Source organism: Struthio camelus, chromosome 2 (assembly GCF_040807025.1).
Source record: "Struthio camelus isolate bStrCam1 chromosome 2, bStrCam1.hap1, whole genome shotgun sequence".
NCBI classification, from domain to species: domain Eukaryota; kingdom Metazoa; phylum Chordata; class Aves; order Struthioniformes; family Struthionidae; genus Struthio; species Struthio camelus.
Window position 1 is genome coordinate 29,765,947 of NC_090943.1, and position 20,325 is coordinate 29,786,271.

Genomic DNA, 20,325 nt, shown 5'->3' on the forward strand with positions numbered 1-20,325 from the left:
ATTTGTCCTTCATATCCAAAAAACCACAGCAGACTGAGGGCCTTATTAAAAGTTTTGTCAAATTGCTTTTTTTTTTTCAAAATAAGAACAATAGCTGATTTCAACACCTTGACTTTTGTTCTGTACCACAGAGTCCGTTCACTTTCAGCATACCGCAGAATACCTAGCACAAGATATTGTCTTTGTGTTTCACTGTTCCATGTCAACCAGATATTAATTGTACTGCCAGTTTTTCCGGAGAGGTCACCATATTAATTCTGAGCATAATAAGAGCTGGGTGGTTGTTTTTTTTTCTAATTTGGAACTCAGTGGAAAGGCCAGGTTTTTGGAAGAAGTTGAGCCCTTCATTCCTTTAAAAACTGTACTTCAAGCACTTCTCCCCATGGCATTAGGTTTGCGTGGTATATGCTGGCTTTTGGTTACACAGGGAATAAAAACTGTGCAAGCAGTTGTTTTGAACTCCTTTAAATATATCAAAAATTGTCCAGTGTGTCTGTATAGATACTAGTTTGTTCTTTGCAAGGAAATAACAATGCAGGAGTCTTTATCGAGTGTTGTTTTCCATTTTAATCAGATGCTCATCATTTTCAGTTTTAACAATGCGATCATATGGGGTTATGGCTAAAAGTAAAAAGGATATAAGTAAACATCTTTCAGTGCTTTTCCCTTTTTTAATTTAATAGCATATATTAGAGTCAAATAACATTTTTATTCATTTAATACAGAGGCCCTGAGAAATCAAAATGTACTGACTAGCCTAAAGGACTTGAAGAATCCTATAGATTTTAATGTAATTCTGAACAGAAGTCCTGCCCTCATAACTGAAAAGGTGATATTGGTGCTAATCCAAATGTGCTTTCATGGGAAAAAAACCCTCTAATTACTTATAGCTGTGGCATTTACATTCCAAAGAGGCACTCTAATTAATGAAAATCTTAATGTATGTCTCAAAATGCTGTAATAAGAGTACTAATTTCAGAAACCACTTACTCTTGTTTAAAACTGGAGCATATTTTTTTCTTCCAAGAGAATAAGAGACCTCTGTCATTACATGCTGAGTGTCAACACTTTTGACATTTGAGTCCTAAAAATAGAGTCTGATCGTTGCCACATGTGGTACCAACTTATTATAAACATGGAGGGAAAAGGTATGTTCTCATGTGTGTGTATGTGTGATAGTTATTGCTATGTTGTTTAGATAACATGCTATACAGGAATCTAGTTAATGTGAATACCGTAGCGGGGAAGGTAGAGTGATGTGATGGTAGCATATCCATGTTAACATATCATTTTGGATTCTTCTCAATCATTCCTTCCTCAATACATGCAAACGTCCAGCTTTAAAAACTCCAAATAGCAGTCATTTCTAGAAGAAATAGTGAATTGATTAATTTTCTTGAAAAGTTAAGAAAAATACATGCTGCAGGTCAATGATTTTTTTATAGTGAAAGATCAAATATAATATTTTAATATATTTATTGGGGAGGAGCTCTATGGCTTTTGGAAAGGATGTTACAAATTACTGATAAGTAAGCTTTGAAGTCCATTCACTAAGCATGCAGACCTAAGATGGTTAATACAGACTGCCTGGGTTTCCAAAACATAAGGTCCCTCACCGAAGAATCTTAAAGAAAGTTACATTGGATTGAGAAGAACAGTCTTCTAATTTATAAATAAGTAGTGGAAAGAAGAAAACAAAGGAAAGGGAATAAAAGTGGAGAGAAGTCACTGTGTGCTATGGTCTGTGCTGCTCCATTTAATCATAATAATCTAGATAGGAGGGTAAAAAAGTGAGGTGACAAAGTTTGTGATAATACTCTGTCACTCTGAAATAGTAAAGAAAAGAGGTGACTGCTAGAAATTGCAGAAGGACCTTGTGATACTGACTGAATAAACAGTGAGTGGCAGAGGAAAAATGAGTTTTGATAAATGTGAAATACATGAGAAATATAGGGGAAAATGATCCTAAATTCACATATAAAATGATGAATTCTCAGCTTATCCCATACATGAAGTCTTGGAATTATGATCTACAAAAATATTACCTCCATCCTCATTAACGGTCAAAAAATCAAAAATAGTGTTAAAAACTAGGGAAGGGAATAGAGAACAAATCAGAGAACTTCATTATGTCACTGTATAAATCCATGACCCAAGAGTACCAGTACACTTCTGGTCCCACCATCTCAAAAAGTTTCAGAGAAAGGCATCAAAGTTGACCAAAGGGAGAGAGTATGGCATGATATGTATGTCTAGTATGTGATATGTTGAAATAGACTAAAAATTTTCAGTCTAGAAAAGAGGTGATTGAAGGTCGATCTGATGGAGATAACTTACTTGTTCATATATCAATGCAGGTTTCTCGACACTCTTCTTCCGTTTCAAATCTATTGTTGGTGCCATTACAACCTCCGTACCAGAACTGGGCACAAGAATTGCCATTCTTGTCATAATACCATTTCACCACATAGTCTCGGCAATCCCCTGGTTTCATAGGTTCCAAACACTTTGGATCTGAATCTGTATATGAATAAAAGTTAGCTTGGAATTTGGGGATAAGATACATTTTTCTATAAGTGCCTTCTTCAATAAGGACACCCACTTATTTTCTTGTAGGGCCTGGGAGGATATATGCAGCTTTCAATTTGTTGCCAAACCTCCATTTATAGTAATGCGTTCTGTGAACAGGTCTAACCAAACATAGGCTCAGTTTCAAATGAGACTGCCTAAATCCTGATGCTAGAACCAAACTGTTAATTAAATACCTAAACCCACAATTGGTACACAAGTGGTGTCATCTAAGTTTGAAACTCCGGCTCTCACCACATGCAGCCAGATGCAACCAGATGACAAAAGATGTGTTTCATATGTGTAACTATACTGCGGGAGGGAGCGGGGTTTGTTGTTTGGTTGGTTTCAGTGCAGACTTCCTGCTTTAGAAGCCAGTTCTTTCAATACTTGGTTTCTCTTCACTAGCTAGATTTTCTTTATCAGAGTTGTGACGGGAGTTTCTGTCCTCGCCAACTTTAAGAGATTGCCTGCTGGATTGAACAGGTCTGTTTTGCTTATGGGGAAAGTACAGGTTCTTTGAGAAACATTGCCCTGCTCCTGTCTTTACTTCTGCTGTGTCAGCAAAAGGAGCTTCAACTTGGCTGCTTTGACTCGACCATCTCTCCATTGCCCATACACCAGTTCTGAGCACTGCAATCTGCTCGTCTAGTCCAGATGTCTGCTCTCTGAGAGGGGCCTCTGTGACTTCCTATCGCTGCATGGGGTTTCTGAAGGAAAACACTGTCCCTCCAGTCCTTTTTAGAAAGCCAAAGAAATAATCTTCAGGGAGGAAGATGACCTGACGAAGAAAAAAAATACTGCAAAGCTAATGATGAAAGCAGGAGCCAGTTAGGAAAAAAACAAAAAACAAAAAAAAGGAAAAAGAAGGCTTTACAATTGAAAGTTCTGCCACAAAGAGAGGCTTGGAGTCCCCCAACCCCCCCCCAGGTATGCTGCCCAAGGCCTGTTCTTCACGAGGGGCCAGGCATAAAGCTGTCTTTTTCTGTCAGCTGCCAACTGAGAAAGAATTCTGAAGAGTACACGAAGTGGAGAGGTAGAAGACAGTAAATGTAATGAATGTGCAACGTCCTATACATGTTCTGACGCTCAGGTGTCAGGTAGCTTCTGGAAGTCATTTTATGAAGTGTTGTTTAGTATTGCTGCAAGGACCTATATAATATTTTTATAGAACTTGTAATAGGTAATTTCAGCTATTTGTATAGCTTTTTATGATTTTCCTCAACTAACTGATCATGTAGATCACTTTTTTTAGTCCCATTCCCCCCTCTCCCTGCCTTATCAGCCACAGATGTCACACACACAGTTCTTAATTAATCTACTGATCAAGAAAATATTTTGCCCTACAGTTTGAAACCAATAGCCTTTACTTGAGGTGAAGAGCAGATTTATGGAGGTGATGAGGACCTGCAGCTCCCATGAAAACCTTAACACTACTAATTTTATAATCTTGGGGTTTTATGCTATTTCTAGAGTACAATGATGTAGGATCTAAAATCTGAAAGCAGAAACAGGAGAGAGAAAGTTTACTGAGCGGATTATTTACTACCTTGGCTACGCCACTCATTTTTGACAAACCATATCTGCTGCATCTCCAAACCCCAGTCCTCCATGATAGACCCAATAGCAGATGTATAGCCAGATGCTAAATTATTTCTTTTCTATTCTAAAAGACTCAAACATGGGTCTGCAAGCATGAAAGATTATCTCATTAATCTCTTTGGCCTCTTTATTTCTCTGCCTAAAATATTTTAAGTATCTTTTTGTTCAAAGCACTGTGAAAAGCAATCAGCATTCAGGAAGTCTTTGAAAAGGAAAAGAGTGTGGACAAATCTATGTATTTCACCATCCCCAGAATAGGAGCATTACTGCCCACCCACCTACCCCAGTATTCTGAGGGCAGTATTTATTCCTTACCTTTTTGAGTTGTTACTACTCGTGCTTGCAACACTGTTAGCTGGTGATCTTCAGCTGCAGTTACGTTGAACAGAGGATTGACTACTGGACTCTGAGGTCTGATTTCAGCAGTGTTGTAAAGCGGAGGAATTCTTGACTCTCTATGAGCAGAGTTGGTCACGGTATGATCCTGAGCATATGACAATGGCTTGGTATATTGGGTCCTCGGTGGATTAAGCTAAAGAAAGGAGTCAAAATCATATAACTGAAAATGTATTTGGGCTCAGATCTTAAGAAAAAAAATTGCAGGATTCGATGTAGGAAACTAATGGTATTTTTCTCAGGCATTTAGCAATACTGGCAGGTGCATTCAAACCTCCTTCTAGCAAAGTATCAGCCTGTAGCCCTTCCTCCTCACTCTGTCTGGCCCTTTATCCTCTGTTCCCCAGCTCAGCTAAGCGAAGGAGCCTTAGTGGCGAGGGAATGGAGCAGAAGCAGCCCCTGCTTTCAGTTCTTGCTTCAGTCACTCAGTAGGTGACCATGATTTTACAACTGATTTTTTTCTGACACTGAGAGCTAACTGAGCAGGCAAAATAATGCCTTCCAGTTAGTTACTAAGCCAAATGAAATCCATTTAAGCAAAATTTCAGGTGCCACTTAGTCTGTAACATAAGTAAAACAAAACATGTAGGGAACTTTGGAGTGAGTGCTTACTAACATCTATTACACTCACTAGGAATGATCAGGCATTTTAAGTCTGCCAAGAAATGGAAAATGGCAGGCAGGAGGAACAGTTATGTTATTCATAGAAAAAACATACAGGCATTATGCTCCTCCAAAGATTGTTTTAGATGTGGAATCCCTTGAGTATGTCTCAAGAGCAAAAATTTCCAAAACTTGTGCTATAGGAACCATATCCTAAGACTGAGAACTTCTCATCCTTACCCGCATCAGGCCACATGACAAATCACCTTCTTTCCTTTTTATAGCTGTCTAATATCCAGTTGCTAATTACTAAAATTTTAAAGATTACCTTGATCAGAATATTAAGAAGCCAATATACCTCTTCAAATTAAATTATATAAATATTTATCTCTCTAGTGTTTTAGTATATTCAAGAAGATTTGCAAGAATTTAGTATAAATACAGTATAAACAAGTGCATTAATCCTTATTATCTATTGAAAGCAGGAAGGAATTTGATACTATGTTCTACATCTTCCCCTTTACAGGCCACTACTAGCACACCGAGTCAGCTTAGGAAAACTCCTAGTCATTGGGACTCTGAAACTGTTAAGTCTAGCTGAAATGTATATGTGCAGACTGTTCATTCAATCCTTTGCTCGTTACATTTCTTCTCTGGTCTACTAAATGGCTGTGCTTATTTCAAATAGTAATTCAACAGCTCTGAAGATTTAATTATTACCATAGCCAACTGTAAAAGTATGTTATTACTAAAGCCAAGTGTATGTGCACCTGATCACTTAGAATTCAAAACAACTCATAAAAAATACTATATTTGTGATCCTTTTCATAGGACTTGTAAATGTCAGGATCTATAAATCCAGGCTTATATTTATTTTTCATCGAATATTTCAGTAGTTTATTGAACGGGTTATGGGGACAAGCAATATCTCAATTTTTATCGTCAGCTGTTTTGAGGCAAAGCAGTAAAAACACCCTAGAAAGTTAGCTCTAATATACCGTTAGGGTGACAAATCTAATAAGGTGACGCTGTGATATTAAGGTAGTGACTGAAAAATACCAAAGACCTAAGAAGAGAGTTAATACACCTACAGAAAATATTTATCTGTTGCATTAAAACCCCACCTGCCCTGTCTGTTTGCACAGCAGCACCACGTTGCAGGGCAGAACTCCCCTGCAGGACAGGAAGAACAAAGAGCGACCGGAATGAGGACTCTAGAAGCACAGCCCAAGCTGAACACTGCTGAAGGCTTTAAGCACCTAGAGACTATATGAACACGACAAGAAACGTTGCACTAGCAATGAGCTTGCACACAAATAAATGCCTTCTCACTGTGTATCTGACTGCAAGGAGAAATATCTGCAAGGTTTCCCACTCACTGTCAAGATGAATATGAGTCAGAACCATGAAAAACGTGACGACTGCTGGCATTTATTGCAACTAAGACACAGTATTACCCTCTTTTTATTGTAGAATCCTGTTCCAAACAAGTAATTAAGTTCCACTCTTACTTTAAAAGCTTTGTTCAGATCTGTTTTGTTCTATCCAAAGAACACATTATTTACATATTAAATGACTGGCAAATAGTGCAAAAAAAACCTTACAAATTTAAATAGAGACCTATCTTTTAAAAATATTTGATAACTACTACTTCTTTACTTACTGAGTAAGTGATTCCTTCTGTAGGGGGCACATAAGTCTCTGAAATAGTAATTGTAGGTAATTGACCATCAGTAACTTCACCAGATATTTCAAATCCAGGACTTGGAGATGGAGATAAAACATCAACTTTTCTGGTGTGGAGTTCAGACTCATTCTCACAGATTTTTGTGATGAGTTTATTTTCAAGAGCTAAAAAGATTAACACAAATATGAAATTTGCTAAGGGTAATAAAGGTCACACCGATTCTCCACGTTTTGTACAGTATGAAACACAAATCTTCTTTTATAATGATTTTTGAAACCATATATTCTAAAGCTGTATCAAAATTGAAGTAAAAAGCAATAAAGCAATGTACTCTCAGAATTAAATTTACATTTAAGGTGCTCTTGTTCACTTAAGAAACAGATAAAATAATATTTTCAATACCAAGGCCTTTTTTAAGCGGAAGTCGTAGATCAGTGGGCTGGAAAAAAAAAGCCAGTGAATGAATGAAGGTGTGTATGTGTAAGAAAGAGAATGAGAAACTAGTCTACCCATTCTGTTTATTCTCACAAGAAATTCAGTGAATGGGAAGACTTTTATGTTAAATGCTGGAGCTGGAGTCCAAGCCCTAAATTTAATCCTAGCTTGGACCAGTCCCCTAGTCTGGATTCTGTTCACGCTGTCAGAAACTTAAATCCAGGCTTAGCTCCATCCACAGGCTCAGCATAGTGAAATGAGTTTATGCTCAGAATAGAAGTACTTTAGAGGGTTATTCTGTAATTAGTCTAGACCGATCAATTTTTCCTCTTGGGTCATTACAGGCTTTCCCTGGATTTTGTCTGATTCCAGCTGTGGCCACAGGATTTTTCAAGCCATAGTTTGAAATGCATAATTTATTAGCAGCCCCCATTCCCTTGTGCATCTTTCTCTGTCACCTTTTCCCCTAGAACCCAGATAAAAGCGTAGATTTCTGTATGGCTTTTGGAAGAAAACAAAAAACTGGTAGTATGAGATCATGAAGGAGTGCAAGACTGACAAATCGCAAAGAGAGCACAATAGGCATATGTAAGAAAGAGGGAGCGAGAGAGAGAGATGCTGCGCCAAGGGGGAAAGAAATCTACACCTCTCTCATATGAAACTGTGACCCAGCACAAAAGCACAGTGAAGGAAAGCTGATATAAACTCTCAGTAGAGGATGAGTGCCCCAAAGAAGGCCTTGGTTCTGAAAACTGCCGTTTATTGTGGTTCTTTGTTTCTGTGTGAGACAAAAAAACCCGGCAAAGGCCAAGAGAAACTGAAGAAAGAGCTGCATCCAAAAGAGAGACAAAAGTTGATATTCAGCAGGCCTCTACTGACTGCCTCGTCTTGCTATGGGAAAGGCCAAACTCTGTGTTATATACTTACTTGAAAGTTTTCTGTTGCAGTTTCTCTTACCTGAAAGAGTCATGAAGTCATCTATCTGGTAAACATGTTCTGCGTCAGGGTCAGTTGCAATGAGCTGCATTTCTTTCAGAAAATCATCATAGTGAAGATCAGCCCTCTGAACAATCCCAATTACAAATATCTCAATGTTGGAGGCATGGGCCTTCCTTACTACAGTATCCAGTTGTACTTTGTCCCGAGTGTCTGCTTGTCCATCTGTTATTACAACAGCCACTTTTCTTACTGCCGGACGTGCTGCCTCAAATAACTTAACGGCTTCTTCGATAGCAGAAGCTGTGAAGGTGCCTTCTCCTAGGTAAGGCATCTTATCAACCGCAGATTTTAGGTGTTCTTTGGTTGTGTATTGCTTCAGAGACGATACTAACTCAACTTTATGGCTGAAGTTGATGATGCCAATACGTGTTGTAGCGTGGTTGGCTGATACTTTGTCAATGATTGCTTTCATAAAAGTTTTTACGATATTGAAGTTATCTGGACCAACGCTTTCTGAACTGTCAATGACAAATAGTAGTTCCAGTGGTGTTACTATACATCTGACACCACAACCTAGAAGAATAACCATTTCAGATGTTTTATGAGAACCATCTTCCAATTAACTGAAATAACAGATTTACAGTCAGTTAGGCTCACTTAACGTATTAATATGATATATAATTACTGCTACTGATAAACGGAAAGGAAGCTGGATCAAACTGCTTCCAGTATAGCTCTGGCAAAACAGTGATCATTCTTCAGGTAAATGGTATCCTTTCACACTAACATGCAGAGGAAAAATTCATTCATGAAATATAAATTCAGTGTGTTTCATTAAAACTATTTTTTTTTTCATGCTGGAATGCTTACCACATATTTCATTGATGAGTCTGATAATTTCTTCTCTCTGAAACAGAATATTAATTAATTTGGTGCGTGTTCTAGTTTTAAGAATGCTGGAATTTATTTATTTATTTAGCTGCAAAAATGTAGGCAATGTCCCATAATCAACCTTGTGTAATGTGCCATAACATTTAAATATTTTTCCAAATTAAAAGTACGCTTTCAAATTAACTCATGTATATACTTACCGAAAGACCAGGTTCACCTTTTCTTCCCCAAATTCCCTGAAAGCGTGTAGAGTGAAACAATTAACATAATACTCATTTGTCTAGTTTCTATTGTGTAAAATTAAATAATATAAAAATGTATTTTACTTTTGGTCCTGGAGGTCCTGGGTCTCCAATCTCTCCTTTGGCACCTTTGTTCCCTGGATCACCTTTATCTCCATAATCTCCCTAATTTAAAATAGCGGTATTAAAATTAATCATCCAGTCTAGTTTTGTTGGAAATCAGAGCTGTAGTTTTGGTTCGGTTCATTTTTAAGAATAATGTTCTGATTTTTTTTTGTGGTTGGTTTATCTTGTAGGTACTATGAGTAGAACATCTGAAAGCAGGATCTGAGAGAAAGCAACACTCAGAATACAAATGTTTTAAATAAATTTCTGTGAAAAATGACCTTGATTCAAGTGTGTAGAGTATAGACATCTTTATGCAGATGTCCAAATCTATATAATGGTTTTCACTTCTTTGATTTTCTTGAATGCTGGAGCCATGTTTCTACTGGACCTATGTTAGTGCAAATCTATGAAGAGACTTAACTGCCTCAAATCAGTCAATGTAAAAAAACACCCTCCAGCTTTGAACAGAATCTACCATGAAAAACCGGGAGCTTGCAAACAAAAGAGGAAAAGGAATACTTGGTCTGTTATCTTAGTTTGAAAATGCCTATTCTCACATTTAAAAGCAAATTCTGCATTTTTTTCCTCAAGTAACTAGATCTTTTGATTTCAAAAGAGAAAGGATTCAACATTATTGCATTTCAAGAGGCAGTTTTCAGATGAGGCAGATGTGAAATATATTATCAAAACATTCAGGATCTAAATTCGATATTTCTTCAAGGAGATTGTGCAGAACAGGTTTTTTATTTCTCTCAGGAAATTACTCACCAGCTTACATTTCACCTGAAATTCTAGACCTTAGAAATTTAATTAAAGTACTATGAATTTTGCTTTTATCCCTTGTTACTACCCAGCCAATGGAACCACATAGGTATCTCCTTTGTTAAAACATTTGCTATAGTAATTGCTATCAATTTTAAGGAAATCTGGGTCTGATCTTACTCAAACTTGTATAAACCTCAAAATTGTGTATAGCTACTGCACAGTGTTACAGAAATCACTAAGTAAGCCCTTGGAAGGCACTTTCTGCTGTACTTTCACCAGATCACAATATCCAGTGAAGAATATTACTTTCTATTACCCTTCTGTGAACTGAATGCAACCTCATCAAAGTTAATGTCAGCATAACAAATTTGATCTGTTGTCTGTGGTGGTGTTGCTACTTTCTTACGCATAACTATGTTAAAAAATGATCTATCTGGTATTTGGCATTGCTTGAAATTCCCGCCGAAAGAAACCACTCCTTGTCCTGTGTGACAGGTCTGCTAAATCAACGACATACAGAAAAATTGTAAGTATTTGAAGAGACTGATACCAGGTCATAGGTCATGAAGACTAGCCAAGATACAAGATGAATATGAAGAGTAGCGAATATATCATACTATTGTTTGGGTATATAGCATTCTGCATCGGAGAGAAACTAGAATTAAGGGACAGAAATTCAAATCTGTATCAGAGAGTGGATTGTCACTGTTTCATAAAAGCTAAGCTGAAGCAGGCTAAATAATACAAAAACTGAGTCAATGTAGGCTGCAGTACTGTGAAAATCATTAGGACAGGCAGTAGCTGATGGGGGCTCTGAGTTTCCCTCTGGGGGGACTGCCTCTGCTGACTATGGGGGCCACTGACCTCCTGCTTACGCAAGTAAATGCTAAAGTTAGGGGGCCTGATTATCTCTGCTCTGCTGTGAGGATTGCCATGTTTTTTTTCTCAGGATTGCCAAGCAGAGCCTTCACAATAAGTTTACTGCTCCTGAACTGTTGCACTTATTGCAGAGGGACAGCCCAGCTGGCCCAGGCCATGAGCCAGAGCAGTTGTGCTGCATCCACCATTCGCCCTGGGGCTGGTGCCTCCTGGGCTCACCGTGCTCCCTGGTATCTGTGCCTGCCAGCTGTGGTGACACAGCTGGTCTGTGCATCCACACTGCCAGGGACTGGAGGGCACCATCAGCCTGTGGCAGCGTCTGATGCCCAGGGCTGGGGCTGCCCCAGCTGCCCCCAGCTGCCCTGCTGCCTTGCAGGGTGGCCAGGCCCAGCCACCACAGTGACCCCCCCCACCCCTATCAGCCCCGGGGAGCCCTCAACCTGTGTGGTGCCCTGATACCCACTGACCATTTGCCCTGGCTTCCTTTGGCTAGATTGCTCCCACCAGATGCTGCACACTTGAAAAATCACTGACAAATAACCAAAGTACTTAAATTCTATCTGCACAGGGTTTGTTAGATGGAAGTAGATATACGCAGGATATGTTGTAGGAAATTGTCACAATTTTCATATCAACCTGTTTAGTATGTAATAAGTCCAAGTTTGGGCTCCAATGATTGTAAAAAAACCTGAGTCTAATAAAACAAAGCCTGTATAAGATATTAATTGAAGAGCAAAATTTTATTTGTTAAAGCCTGACAAATAATGGAAGGACTTTTTGTGGTACCTGAAAAAGGCTCAAAATAATTGAATGCATGATTTATTTATATTATTTTCCTGCTAAGAGTTATGACTTCATTCTAGATCTCAGTTCAGAGCCTGATCCAGAGTAACAATTGGGATTTTTATTGACTGCGAAGCTGACAAAAAGTAGTAAAGACTTACCTTGCTATCTGTACAAGGCATGGTCTTTGCCTTCTGTTTATCTGCAAAGACCTGTCACACCAAATAAGCAATGAAGGAAGAAAAAAAATTATGTCTTTCCTTATTGCAAATCTAGGATTTACCTTTGGTCCAGGAAAGCCAATGCCTATTGAACCCTTTGGCCCAGGAAAACCTTGATTTCCTTTTTCTCCCTGAACAGAATATGAAAAGTAAGTTTAACTGAAAATCAAAATAAGATCTATGCTCTTTACCACTATGCTGCTCACATTATAACATTCTCCATGATAAAGACAGACAGATATTAGTATTATACAATGAAACATATAATTTTCAAAATGGAAATGGTCTGAAGCTGGGGAAATAAGTAACGGGGAATGATTCAGAACATACATGAAGCTTTTGTAAAGTATATCACAAAGAAATTATTCTAGATTAATGAAATGAAATGTCATTTCACTGACACAAATGAAAGTGAAAAATAACTTCACTGAGGTTCAAGCAGCTATCCACCCAGTCTACAAGTGGAAAAAAGAGGTTACAATCTAATATGTTGGTTTTCTAGAAATACACATCCAGAAATCCCTGCAAAGTTGACTTAGGTTTTTCTGATCTTAACTAAGTGAATAAGAAGAAATCTGTGTTCACAATGTGGAGAGTAGAACACCCTCCTGCTAACACCTTAAAGGACAGTATCAGTTCAGTTGCAAAGTACAAATCCGCTTGTAATCATTGCATTTATATAGATTTGAAAAAAACTATCATGCTAGCACGGTGAACATACAACATGGTATAAAATGCAGCTGTTATTTAGATTTAGAAAAATGCATATTTCAAGCTATAACTTTTCGTTGTCTGTAGTGTTCCAAAATGTACAAAAATCTGCCATAGCATACGGGTTCCAGAAATCTTCCTGTTTTTTTTTTTAATATGGTAACATAAATATTTTTTTCAGATCAAATGTTAAATATATTTTAAGCACATCTAGAGGGAATGATGTTCCCTGGTACATAAATGCTTACTAAAATTCACATTTTTTGCAGCATAACAGCACTGCTCTGCAGAAACACCGAAAACAGCTCTAGAGAAGGTGAACAAGAGATCGAGAGTAGCTATTGCCTGTACCGAATCTAGCCCATGACATGCTAGCTGAGGCATATCTGCACAACGCAGTACAAGGTAAACAAATATTTAATCTCTGTAATGCTGCCATGAAATAGTTCAGAAATACTGAACCATGGTTGGACTCTTCCACATTTTCATTCCCCGTCCTGCTTAAGTTCCTAAAAATATTTCTGTTTTGCCCTGAGATGAAAGGTCAAAAATCTTCAGGTTCTCCCAAAGTACTGAAATCGCTCTAGATTTCATTTCAGAAATATTGAGGAGCCTCCTGCCTAGGTCCATGTGCCTAAGAACCTACTAGGTCTTTTCTTTTTTTTTCCCATTAATAGAGGGCTAGTGTCTAATTTTTCTATAGCTACACAGGACAAAAGTAATAAGTTCTTATATTCAGAGATCACACTACTTGATTTGTCTTTTATTTTTCCACTACCTCTTCCTATCTGAATCAAAGTTAGTTATAGTATTCAGTCAAGAGCTTTCAAGCTGTCTCACTAAAGCATCTCCTACTAATTCTTGGGTAGCTACTTACAGCTAGACCTGAATAAATTACACTGCTCATAATGGGCAGAGAAATGTAAAACTATGTTTCCAAATTTATCAAGAATCCAGGCTTTACCAAAGGTGAACCGGTTTGGGTGGACTGATCACTGTTCACTCTCTGCTGTGCAAGGTAGGGGCTCATGGATTTCTGCAGGCAGAGGAAGACCTGCAATGTGCACAGCCAAGTTAGATACTTTTCCTTCCATATAATCAAGGCTCCCGATTTCCAGTGAGTTGGGAATTGAGCAGGAGTCAGATAGTGAGATGCAGCTTCTTTGAAGAGGCAGGATACTAGGAATCATGGTCAGTGGGTGGTTACCCATGTGCAGATTTCAGGTTACACTGAGATCCTGCTGAAATGGGAGCTCCTGGTTGCACAGGTTACGGCACTGCAGTCTTGCCCCGTGCTAGGCAGGGGTGCCCGCTATGCTCTGCAGGCCACATCTCCTCTGGAGCGCTGCCTTTCTGCCCTGCCCTGTGGGAGCCTGCCAGGTCCACCAGTCCCCAGGTCTGGGGGAGCCAAAATGCACTGCTTCTCACTAGGAAGAGATATGACTGACCAGCTAAGCAGCACCCTCTTGCTCTGCGAGCAGATCTCGCCCACCCCACGCCCAGTTTCTTACAGCTGCAAAAATTCTGCCACTATGTAGACTCTGGATACTGGAAAATAAATCATGCTGCAGTAAATTACATAGCTGGTTCACTAGAAAAATTAGGAATTTCCTAAAAATAGGAAATATCACTAATGCAACGGGATGTACAAGGGAATTTAGTTGACACTGTTGTAGGAACATAGCGTACTATTTTATCTAATCTACTTTAACTCATGTTTTAACAGGATTGTGCCTTCTGGTTCCTTCATGTAGGTTATTAATGCATACTACTATTAAACACAGTGTGACAGTCTGTTTCCATACCTGCTTTCCAGCACAGGAGCTGACTCTCCTTTCTGCCTAGAAATATCACACAACTTCCTGATTAATCCCCTAACAAAGCTGCAGACCACATATAGGTGAATCAGAATTAAGATATGCTTTGTTTTCCCGTGATCCTCCACTAATATTACATGTCACACCAAACAAAACTATCGATTTATTGCTGTCATTTGTTAATGCATGATTGACAGTGTTAAGATGGTGTTTAGGCAATGAAGACTGAATGAGACCTATTGTTCTAAAATAACAATCACACCTATACAGCTGTCATTTCTCAAAGGCACACATGTGAGTTTTATCCTTTAAAATGTCAACTATAGAACCAAATCCTCCTTCCTCTATTTGTGCAACCAGTCATCAGCACGGATAGGATTTATTATAGAAGTAATAATCTAATGTTTAGTAAAAATTGAGTGCTTTATTAATTTTGAAATATTTACTGCTTTGCCAGTTCAATCCACATACATAATTCATGTCAAATTTGATCATCAGCCTTATCTTAAAAAAACCAAAATGGTCTGTGTGTAAAAATGCATGCACTTGGATCCTTGACCCTAATATCTAGCAGGCTAGATTACTGATCAACATGCTGTCTTATGTAAAACTGTCTTTCTCTGAATCGAATGCAGATCTGAGAATGTCTAGACAGTGGTTTTGAGAGGAAACCAAAAATAAAACAGAAGAGCTGTGAATGTTTCTATCAACATAATGTTACTGGAAACCCATTTCACTTTCTACGTATCATTCTTACCATATGCAGACAGAGCATTATGTGTATAAAAAAAAAAAAGTGGATTGATATTGATAGTTCAAATCCAGGAGTATAGTGGCTTTAAGATGATGAAGAGTGGCCAAAAAGAAAGCAGCTTGGCATTATTGTGAAGAGAGAAAGACAAGAGAGACATGCTCAAGCAAGCATCAGTCTATAAAGGAAACAGGTACTAAAGAAGCAAGGCAGTTGCCAAAGACATTAAGGAAGAAATGGCTGTTAATAATTATATAATAGTTAAGAAAACCAATAAGCACTTGTTAAGGGACGAAAATTTTAAGGAAAAGACTGTACCGGCACAATTCATAGACCACTCCAGAAACAACACCAGCTCAGTTTGATCCACCACATCATTACAGTTACGGCTTCAAACCCAAAGACAGAGATATTTCATGTCCAAAGCACGTTATTTTCTTATACCCTTACACTCTACATTCTTCCATTAGAAACGTGTTCATTGACAGTGTGCTTCAGTGGATCATGCTCTTCAGCTGAAAATCTTCCATGACAAAACTTTCAGTTCCCTACACTTCTAAAACATGGTTTGAATATTGCTCATAGCAGCACCAAAGTAACATCTAAAACTGTGTGTACATGTATGTCTGTATATATGCACTGAGAATGTTTTAACTAACCTTTATCTTTCTTCAGGAACAGAAAAAATAATATACATATTTTTTTCCTGTATAAGATTCATTCAATTACCAAAACATTTCTGCTCAGAATGGCAGCTGACCTTTTACGACTAACCTAACTGTTTCATTAACTAAGATATATTCCAAATATTAGACTGTGGAAACAGTTACAGCAGAAATGCTTATTAAAGTGACACAGAAAATAGTTTTCTTATCCTCTGAAGCATATAGAGATGGCAGATTTTTTTGTATTTATGTTCTACTAGAATAGAGCAAAGAGCCCTCAAAGATTCTGCAAACAAGATAAGCAGAGAAAGGAGATTAAGAAGTTCCCTATGCCCTCACATCAGAATACCCAATAGCCATGTGGTTACTGATTACAGCATAGAATAAAGCTGCAAGCTGATCAAAATCAAAGGTCTAAACAGTCAGAAGACTGTGATCACATACAGGTTTATGAACAAAAAGCTAAGAAAGCCTTGAGATAAATCAGCATCCATTAAAGAGAGCTAAAAAAAACCTTAAAACAAACAGTATACAGTACAGTATATTTTTATGCTATAAAAGACCTCATGGCGAAGAAGGGAAGGGCTCTCTGCAGTACAAAAAGCGAAATGATTGAACATGAACATAAAAACAGGTAGACTGCTACAGGACTCGGAAGCTGGAATTAGAACAAGTATTGAACAAAAAGAAGTCAGGAGGAGTTAGTGATTCCCTAGTAAGGCTCATATTAAATAACTCCACCCTGAACCAGAGGAATGTTCTCCCATGGCACATTTTGCTGACAATGAACATTTTTGGTTTCAGCAAATCACTGTTTTCCAATAAAAATGCATTTTGTCAACGAATTCCCTGTTGGCTTTAGTGTCTACAGCTAACTGCAGTATAGACGTGTCTTTCCTAACTCGGTTAAATGAGTGCTTCTCTTACAGATTTGCTGGTGGTTTGATCTAGAATCAGAGGGCTGAGCACAATCCTCCTGATTCAGGGAAGTATTCAATTGTATGTTCAACTTTAAGCATTGATTTAAGAGAGAGAGGAGAAACGTGGGTTGTTCTCCACTTGATCCTCCAATTTTAATAATTTTCACGCACATATTCATGATAAGGCATTTTATTAACTTTGAATGCTCAGCATATGTTACTATGTTTGTGTTTCTCCTTATATAAGGGAGAAGTTATGGTTATGACTAGAACTAGTTGAGTGAAAACCTGACAAAAGTATGTGGGAGATTGGTAATTTATATTTCCATAGTTATGTGTAGTTTGACTTATTTTGGCAAAACATGATAGATCTCTGTTATTCTGTTTTTATGTGAGTGCCCAGAGCAAAACCTGGATGTTTTCTTAGGACAAAGTGCTTTAAATCTAAGTAAAACAGTATAATGTGGCAGAGAATATACTTTTTTCTGGTTAAATATATTCGTAAAAGCAAAAATAATTCTCATTGATTTAGGAGAGCAATCAGGTGCCACCAATCCTGAAAAGTCAACAGTTAAAGTAAATATTACATACTTTATCAATAAGAAGCTCAAATTTACACTAAGTGTTTGTAAGATTTAACTGACTTAGTTGCAAACAGAATTTACATGGAAATTATGCAGGCAGGAAAAGAGACAATGACTCTCTGTAAGAGCCAATTTTGAGAAGAAAGTGTGGAGAGGTATCACATTAAACCTGATTACCTTGCTTCCTTGTATGCTGTCCCCTGGGGGGCCAGGTGGACCTGGCAAGCCTTTCCGTCCCATAATACCCTATAGCAGTCAATGGGGCAAATACAGAAGAGTTAGCAGGTAAACTTTATCCCTGGTATTCTCAAATTCACTGCAAGCAAAAATTAGAGTAAGCCTTTTCAAAGACTGGTTCTGCTCCTTCTTTTGTTTATCGTTTCACACTGCGCACCATTGTAATTATTCACGGCAAACTCCCAGGAAAGTAAAGCAGCAATTAAGTAAAAAAATAATCACAGAATCGTTTAGGTTGGAAGGGACCTCTGGAGATCATCCAGTCCAACCTCCCTGCTCAAGCAGGGTCACCTAGAGCATATTGCCCAGGATCACATCCAGACGGGTTTTGAATATCTCCAGGGAAGGAGACTCTACCACCTCTCTGGGCAACCTGGTCCAATGCTCTGTCACCCTCACAGTGAAGAAGTTTTTTCTCAGGTTCAGATGGAACTTCCTGTGGCTCAGTTTCTGCCCGTTGCCTCTTGTCCTGTTGCTGGGCACCACGGAGAAGAGGCTGGCCTCATCCTCTTGACACTCCCCCTTCAGATACTTGTACACGTTGATGAGATCCCCTCTCAATCTTCTCTTCTCCAGGCTGAACAGGCCCAGCTCTTGCAGTCTTTCTTCATAGGAGAGATGCTCCAGCCCTCCAATCATCTTGGTAGCCCTCCGCTGGGCTCTCTCCAGGAGATCCATGTCTCTCTTGTCCTGGGGAGCCCAGAACTGGACACAGGACTCCAGGTGAGGCCTCAGCAGGGCTGAGGAGAGGGGCAGGATCACCTCCCTCGACCTGCTGGCAGCACTCTGCCTAATGCACCCCAGGATCCCATTGGCCTTCTTGGCCACAAGGGCACACTGCTGGCTCATGTTTAACTTGTTGTCCACCAGCACTCCCAGGTCCTTCTCTGCAGAGCTACTTTCCAGCAGGTCAACCCCCAGCCTGTACTGGTGCCTGGGATTCTTCCTGCCTAGGTGCAGGACCTCGCCTTTGTTGAACTTCACGAGGTTCCTCTCCGCCCAGCTCTCCAGCCTCTCCAGGTCCCTCTGAATGGCAGCACAGTCTTCTGGTGTGTTAGCCTCTCCCCCCAGTTTAGTATCATCAGCAAACTTGCTGAGGGTACAGTCTGTCCCTTCCTCCAGGTCATTGATGAATACATTGAACAAGACTGGACCCAGGACTGACCCCTGGGGGACACCGCTAGCCACAGGCCTCCAACTTGACTCTGTGCCATTCACCACAACCCTCTATATAATAATGAAAGAATAAATTATGCCCAAGAAACAGTGTGATATTTTGCACTGTTTTGCCTGGGTAGAATAAACAGAAGCTGTTTTTATACAACAGCTTTGTGCGGTCATTCCACGCAGGGGCAACCAACAGCAGAGGGGCAAAGGCCACAACAATAAAACCCAATGCCAGTAAAGCTGCCAGACATGTTAGCTCCGACGCACCACGTATATCTTCAAAGCCACTGTAGTGCAACAGTCTCTGGGAGCACTGGTCATTCAGGAAAGCAGAAGCGGGAGAGGGGGAGAGAACAGTCAAAGAAGCACCTGCTGCTATGTGGAGCTACAGTAAAAGCCAGGTAAAACCTACGTGCTTTGGAGAGAGACTAATCTCACCTTTCTCCCCTGGCAGAATGACAAAAGGGGGAAAGAAGGCTGGAGGGTCACAGAGACAGCTCATAGAGGAGAAAAGCCCTGGAGAGCTCTGATGTGCTTTGACCAGTGCCAGCCTGGGCACGTCCAGGCAGCACATGGGTGTCACGGGGCAGAGACTCTGCTATGAGCTCACATGTCTGTGCAGGTTGACATGGGCTGTATGAAATAATTCACTCAAGTCTAGGAAGCAGCCTTGCTGTTGCAGAGCCCTGTGTGCACAACAGCTCACCAGGGCTGATTAACCTGAGCACAGCATGAATGATACTGTTGAATTGCCCCAGGCCCAGGGATGGCTCACGCAGAGCACGTTTGGATGTCTCCACATCTTCATACTGTGTACATTAAACATCTAAGAATCTGCTGTGCTGAAATATGCATGAAAGCATGCAGCTTTCAACTAGCTAAAACAAAGTGTTGATTTAAGATCAACGATACCACTGGATTATCTTCAACTATCTTACTCTTTGCTCCTTTTCTCCTCTTGGAATCATATGGCTAATTTTATCGGCCAATTCCTCCCTCCTTTCCAATTACAAAGTTATTTCTGTTTAGCTTGAAGGATGCTGTTTGTTTTTTTTTTTTTAAATTTAAGAAATTAATTTTATCTTCATTAAATTTTTTTTCATCAGATATTAACAGTTCATTGGAAGTCTGATTTTATTATCAAGTGTCTTGAAACCTCTTTGATTGCACTTTTGCAATTTACTAAATGAGAATATTTCTAGTGGAGAAACTGAAACATTTTGCTTTGATAAATGCAAAATGATATATGTGTTTTCCAGATTTGACCCAACTTCATAAAAGTATCTGTAGATTTCAGATTGGATTTTGATTACTATCTGAAAATAAAAAATCACCTTACTTCAATACAGTAAAT

The 20,325-nt window shown here is 39.0% G+C and overlaps 1 protein-coding gene and 1 long non-coding RNA gene across 4 annotated transcripts in view; one reads left to right on the forward strand and one right to left on the reverse strand.

The window, feature by feature from the left end:
• Positions 1–462: 462 nt before the first annotated feature.
• The window catches only part of COL28A1 (collagen type XXVIII alpha 1 chain), an 83,006-nt gene continuing 63,143 nt past the window's right edge, over positions 463–20,325 (reverse strand). For 2 of the 3 annotated variants that reach the window (XM_068934928.1, XM_068934927.1), the window contains 10 exons: positions 17,745–17,813; positions 12,182–12,250; positions 9,448–9,528; positions 9,322–9,357; positions 9,101–9,137; positions 8,249–8,803; positions 6,833–7,020; positions 4,486–4,702; positions 2,338–2,520; positions 463–1,366 (listed from right to left, as the gene is read on the reverse strand). In XM_068934928.1, the coding sequence (XP_068791029.1) occupies positions 2,342–2,520; positions 4,486–4,702; positions 6,833–7,020; positions 8,249–8,803; positions 9,101–9,137; positions 9,322–9,357; positions 9,448–9,528; positions 12,182–12,250; positions 17,745–17,813 (1,431 nt within the window). In that variant the 3' untranslated portion in view covers positions 463–1,366; positions 2,338–2,341. The remainder of the gene's footprint in view (positions 1,367–2,337; positions 2,521–4,485; positions 4,703–6,832; positions 7,021–8,248; positions 8,804–9,100; positions 9,138–9,321; positions 9,358–9,447; positions 9,529–12,181; positions 12,251–17,744; positions 17,814–20,325) is intronic. The other variant, XM_068934926.1, reaches the window with a different exon arrangement.
• LOC138066309 (uncharacterized) overlaps positions 12,257–20,325 on the forward strand; it is a 45,564-nt gene continuing 37,495 nt past the window's right edge. The window contains exon 1 of the long non-coding RNA XR_011139620.1: positions 12,257–13,235. This is a non-coding gene — a long non-coding RNA (uncharacterized lncRNA). The remainder of the gene's footprint in view (positions 13,236–20,325) is intronic.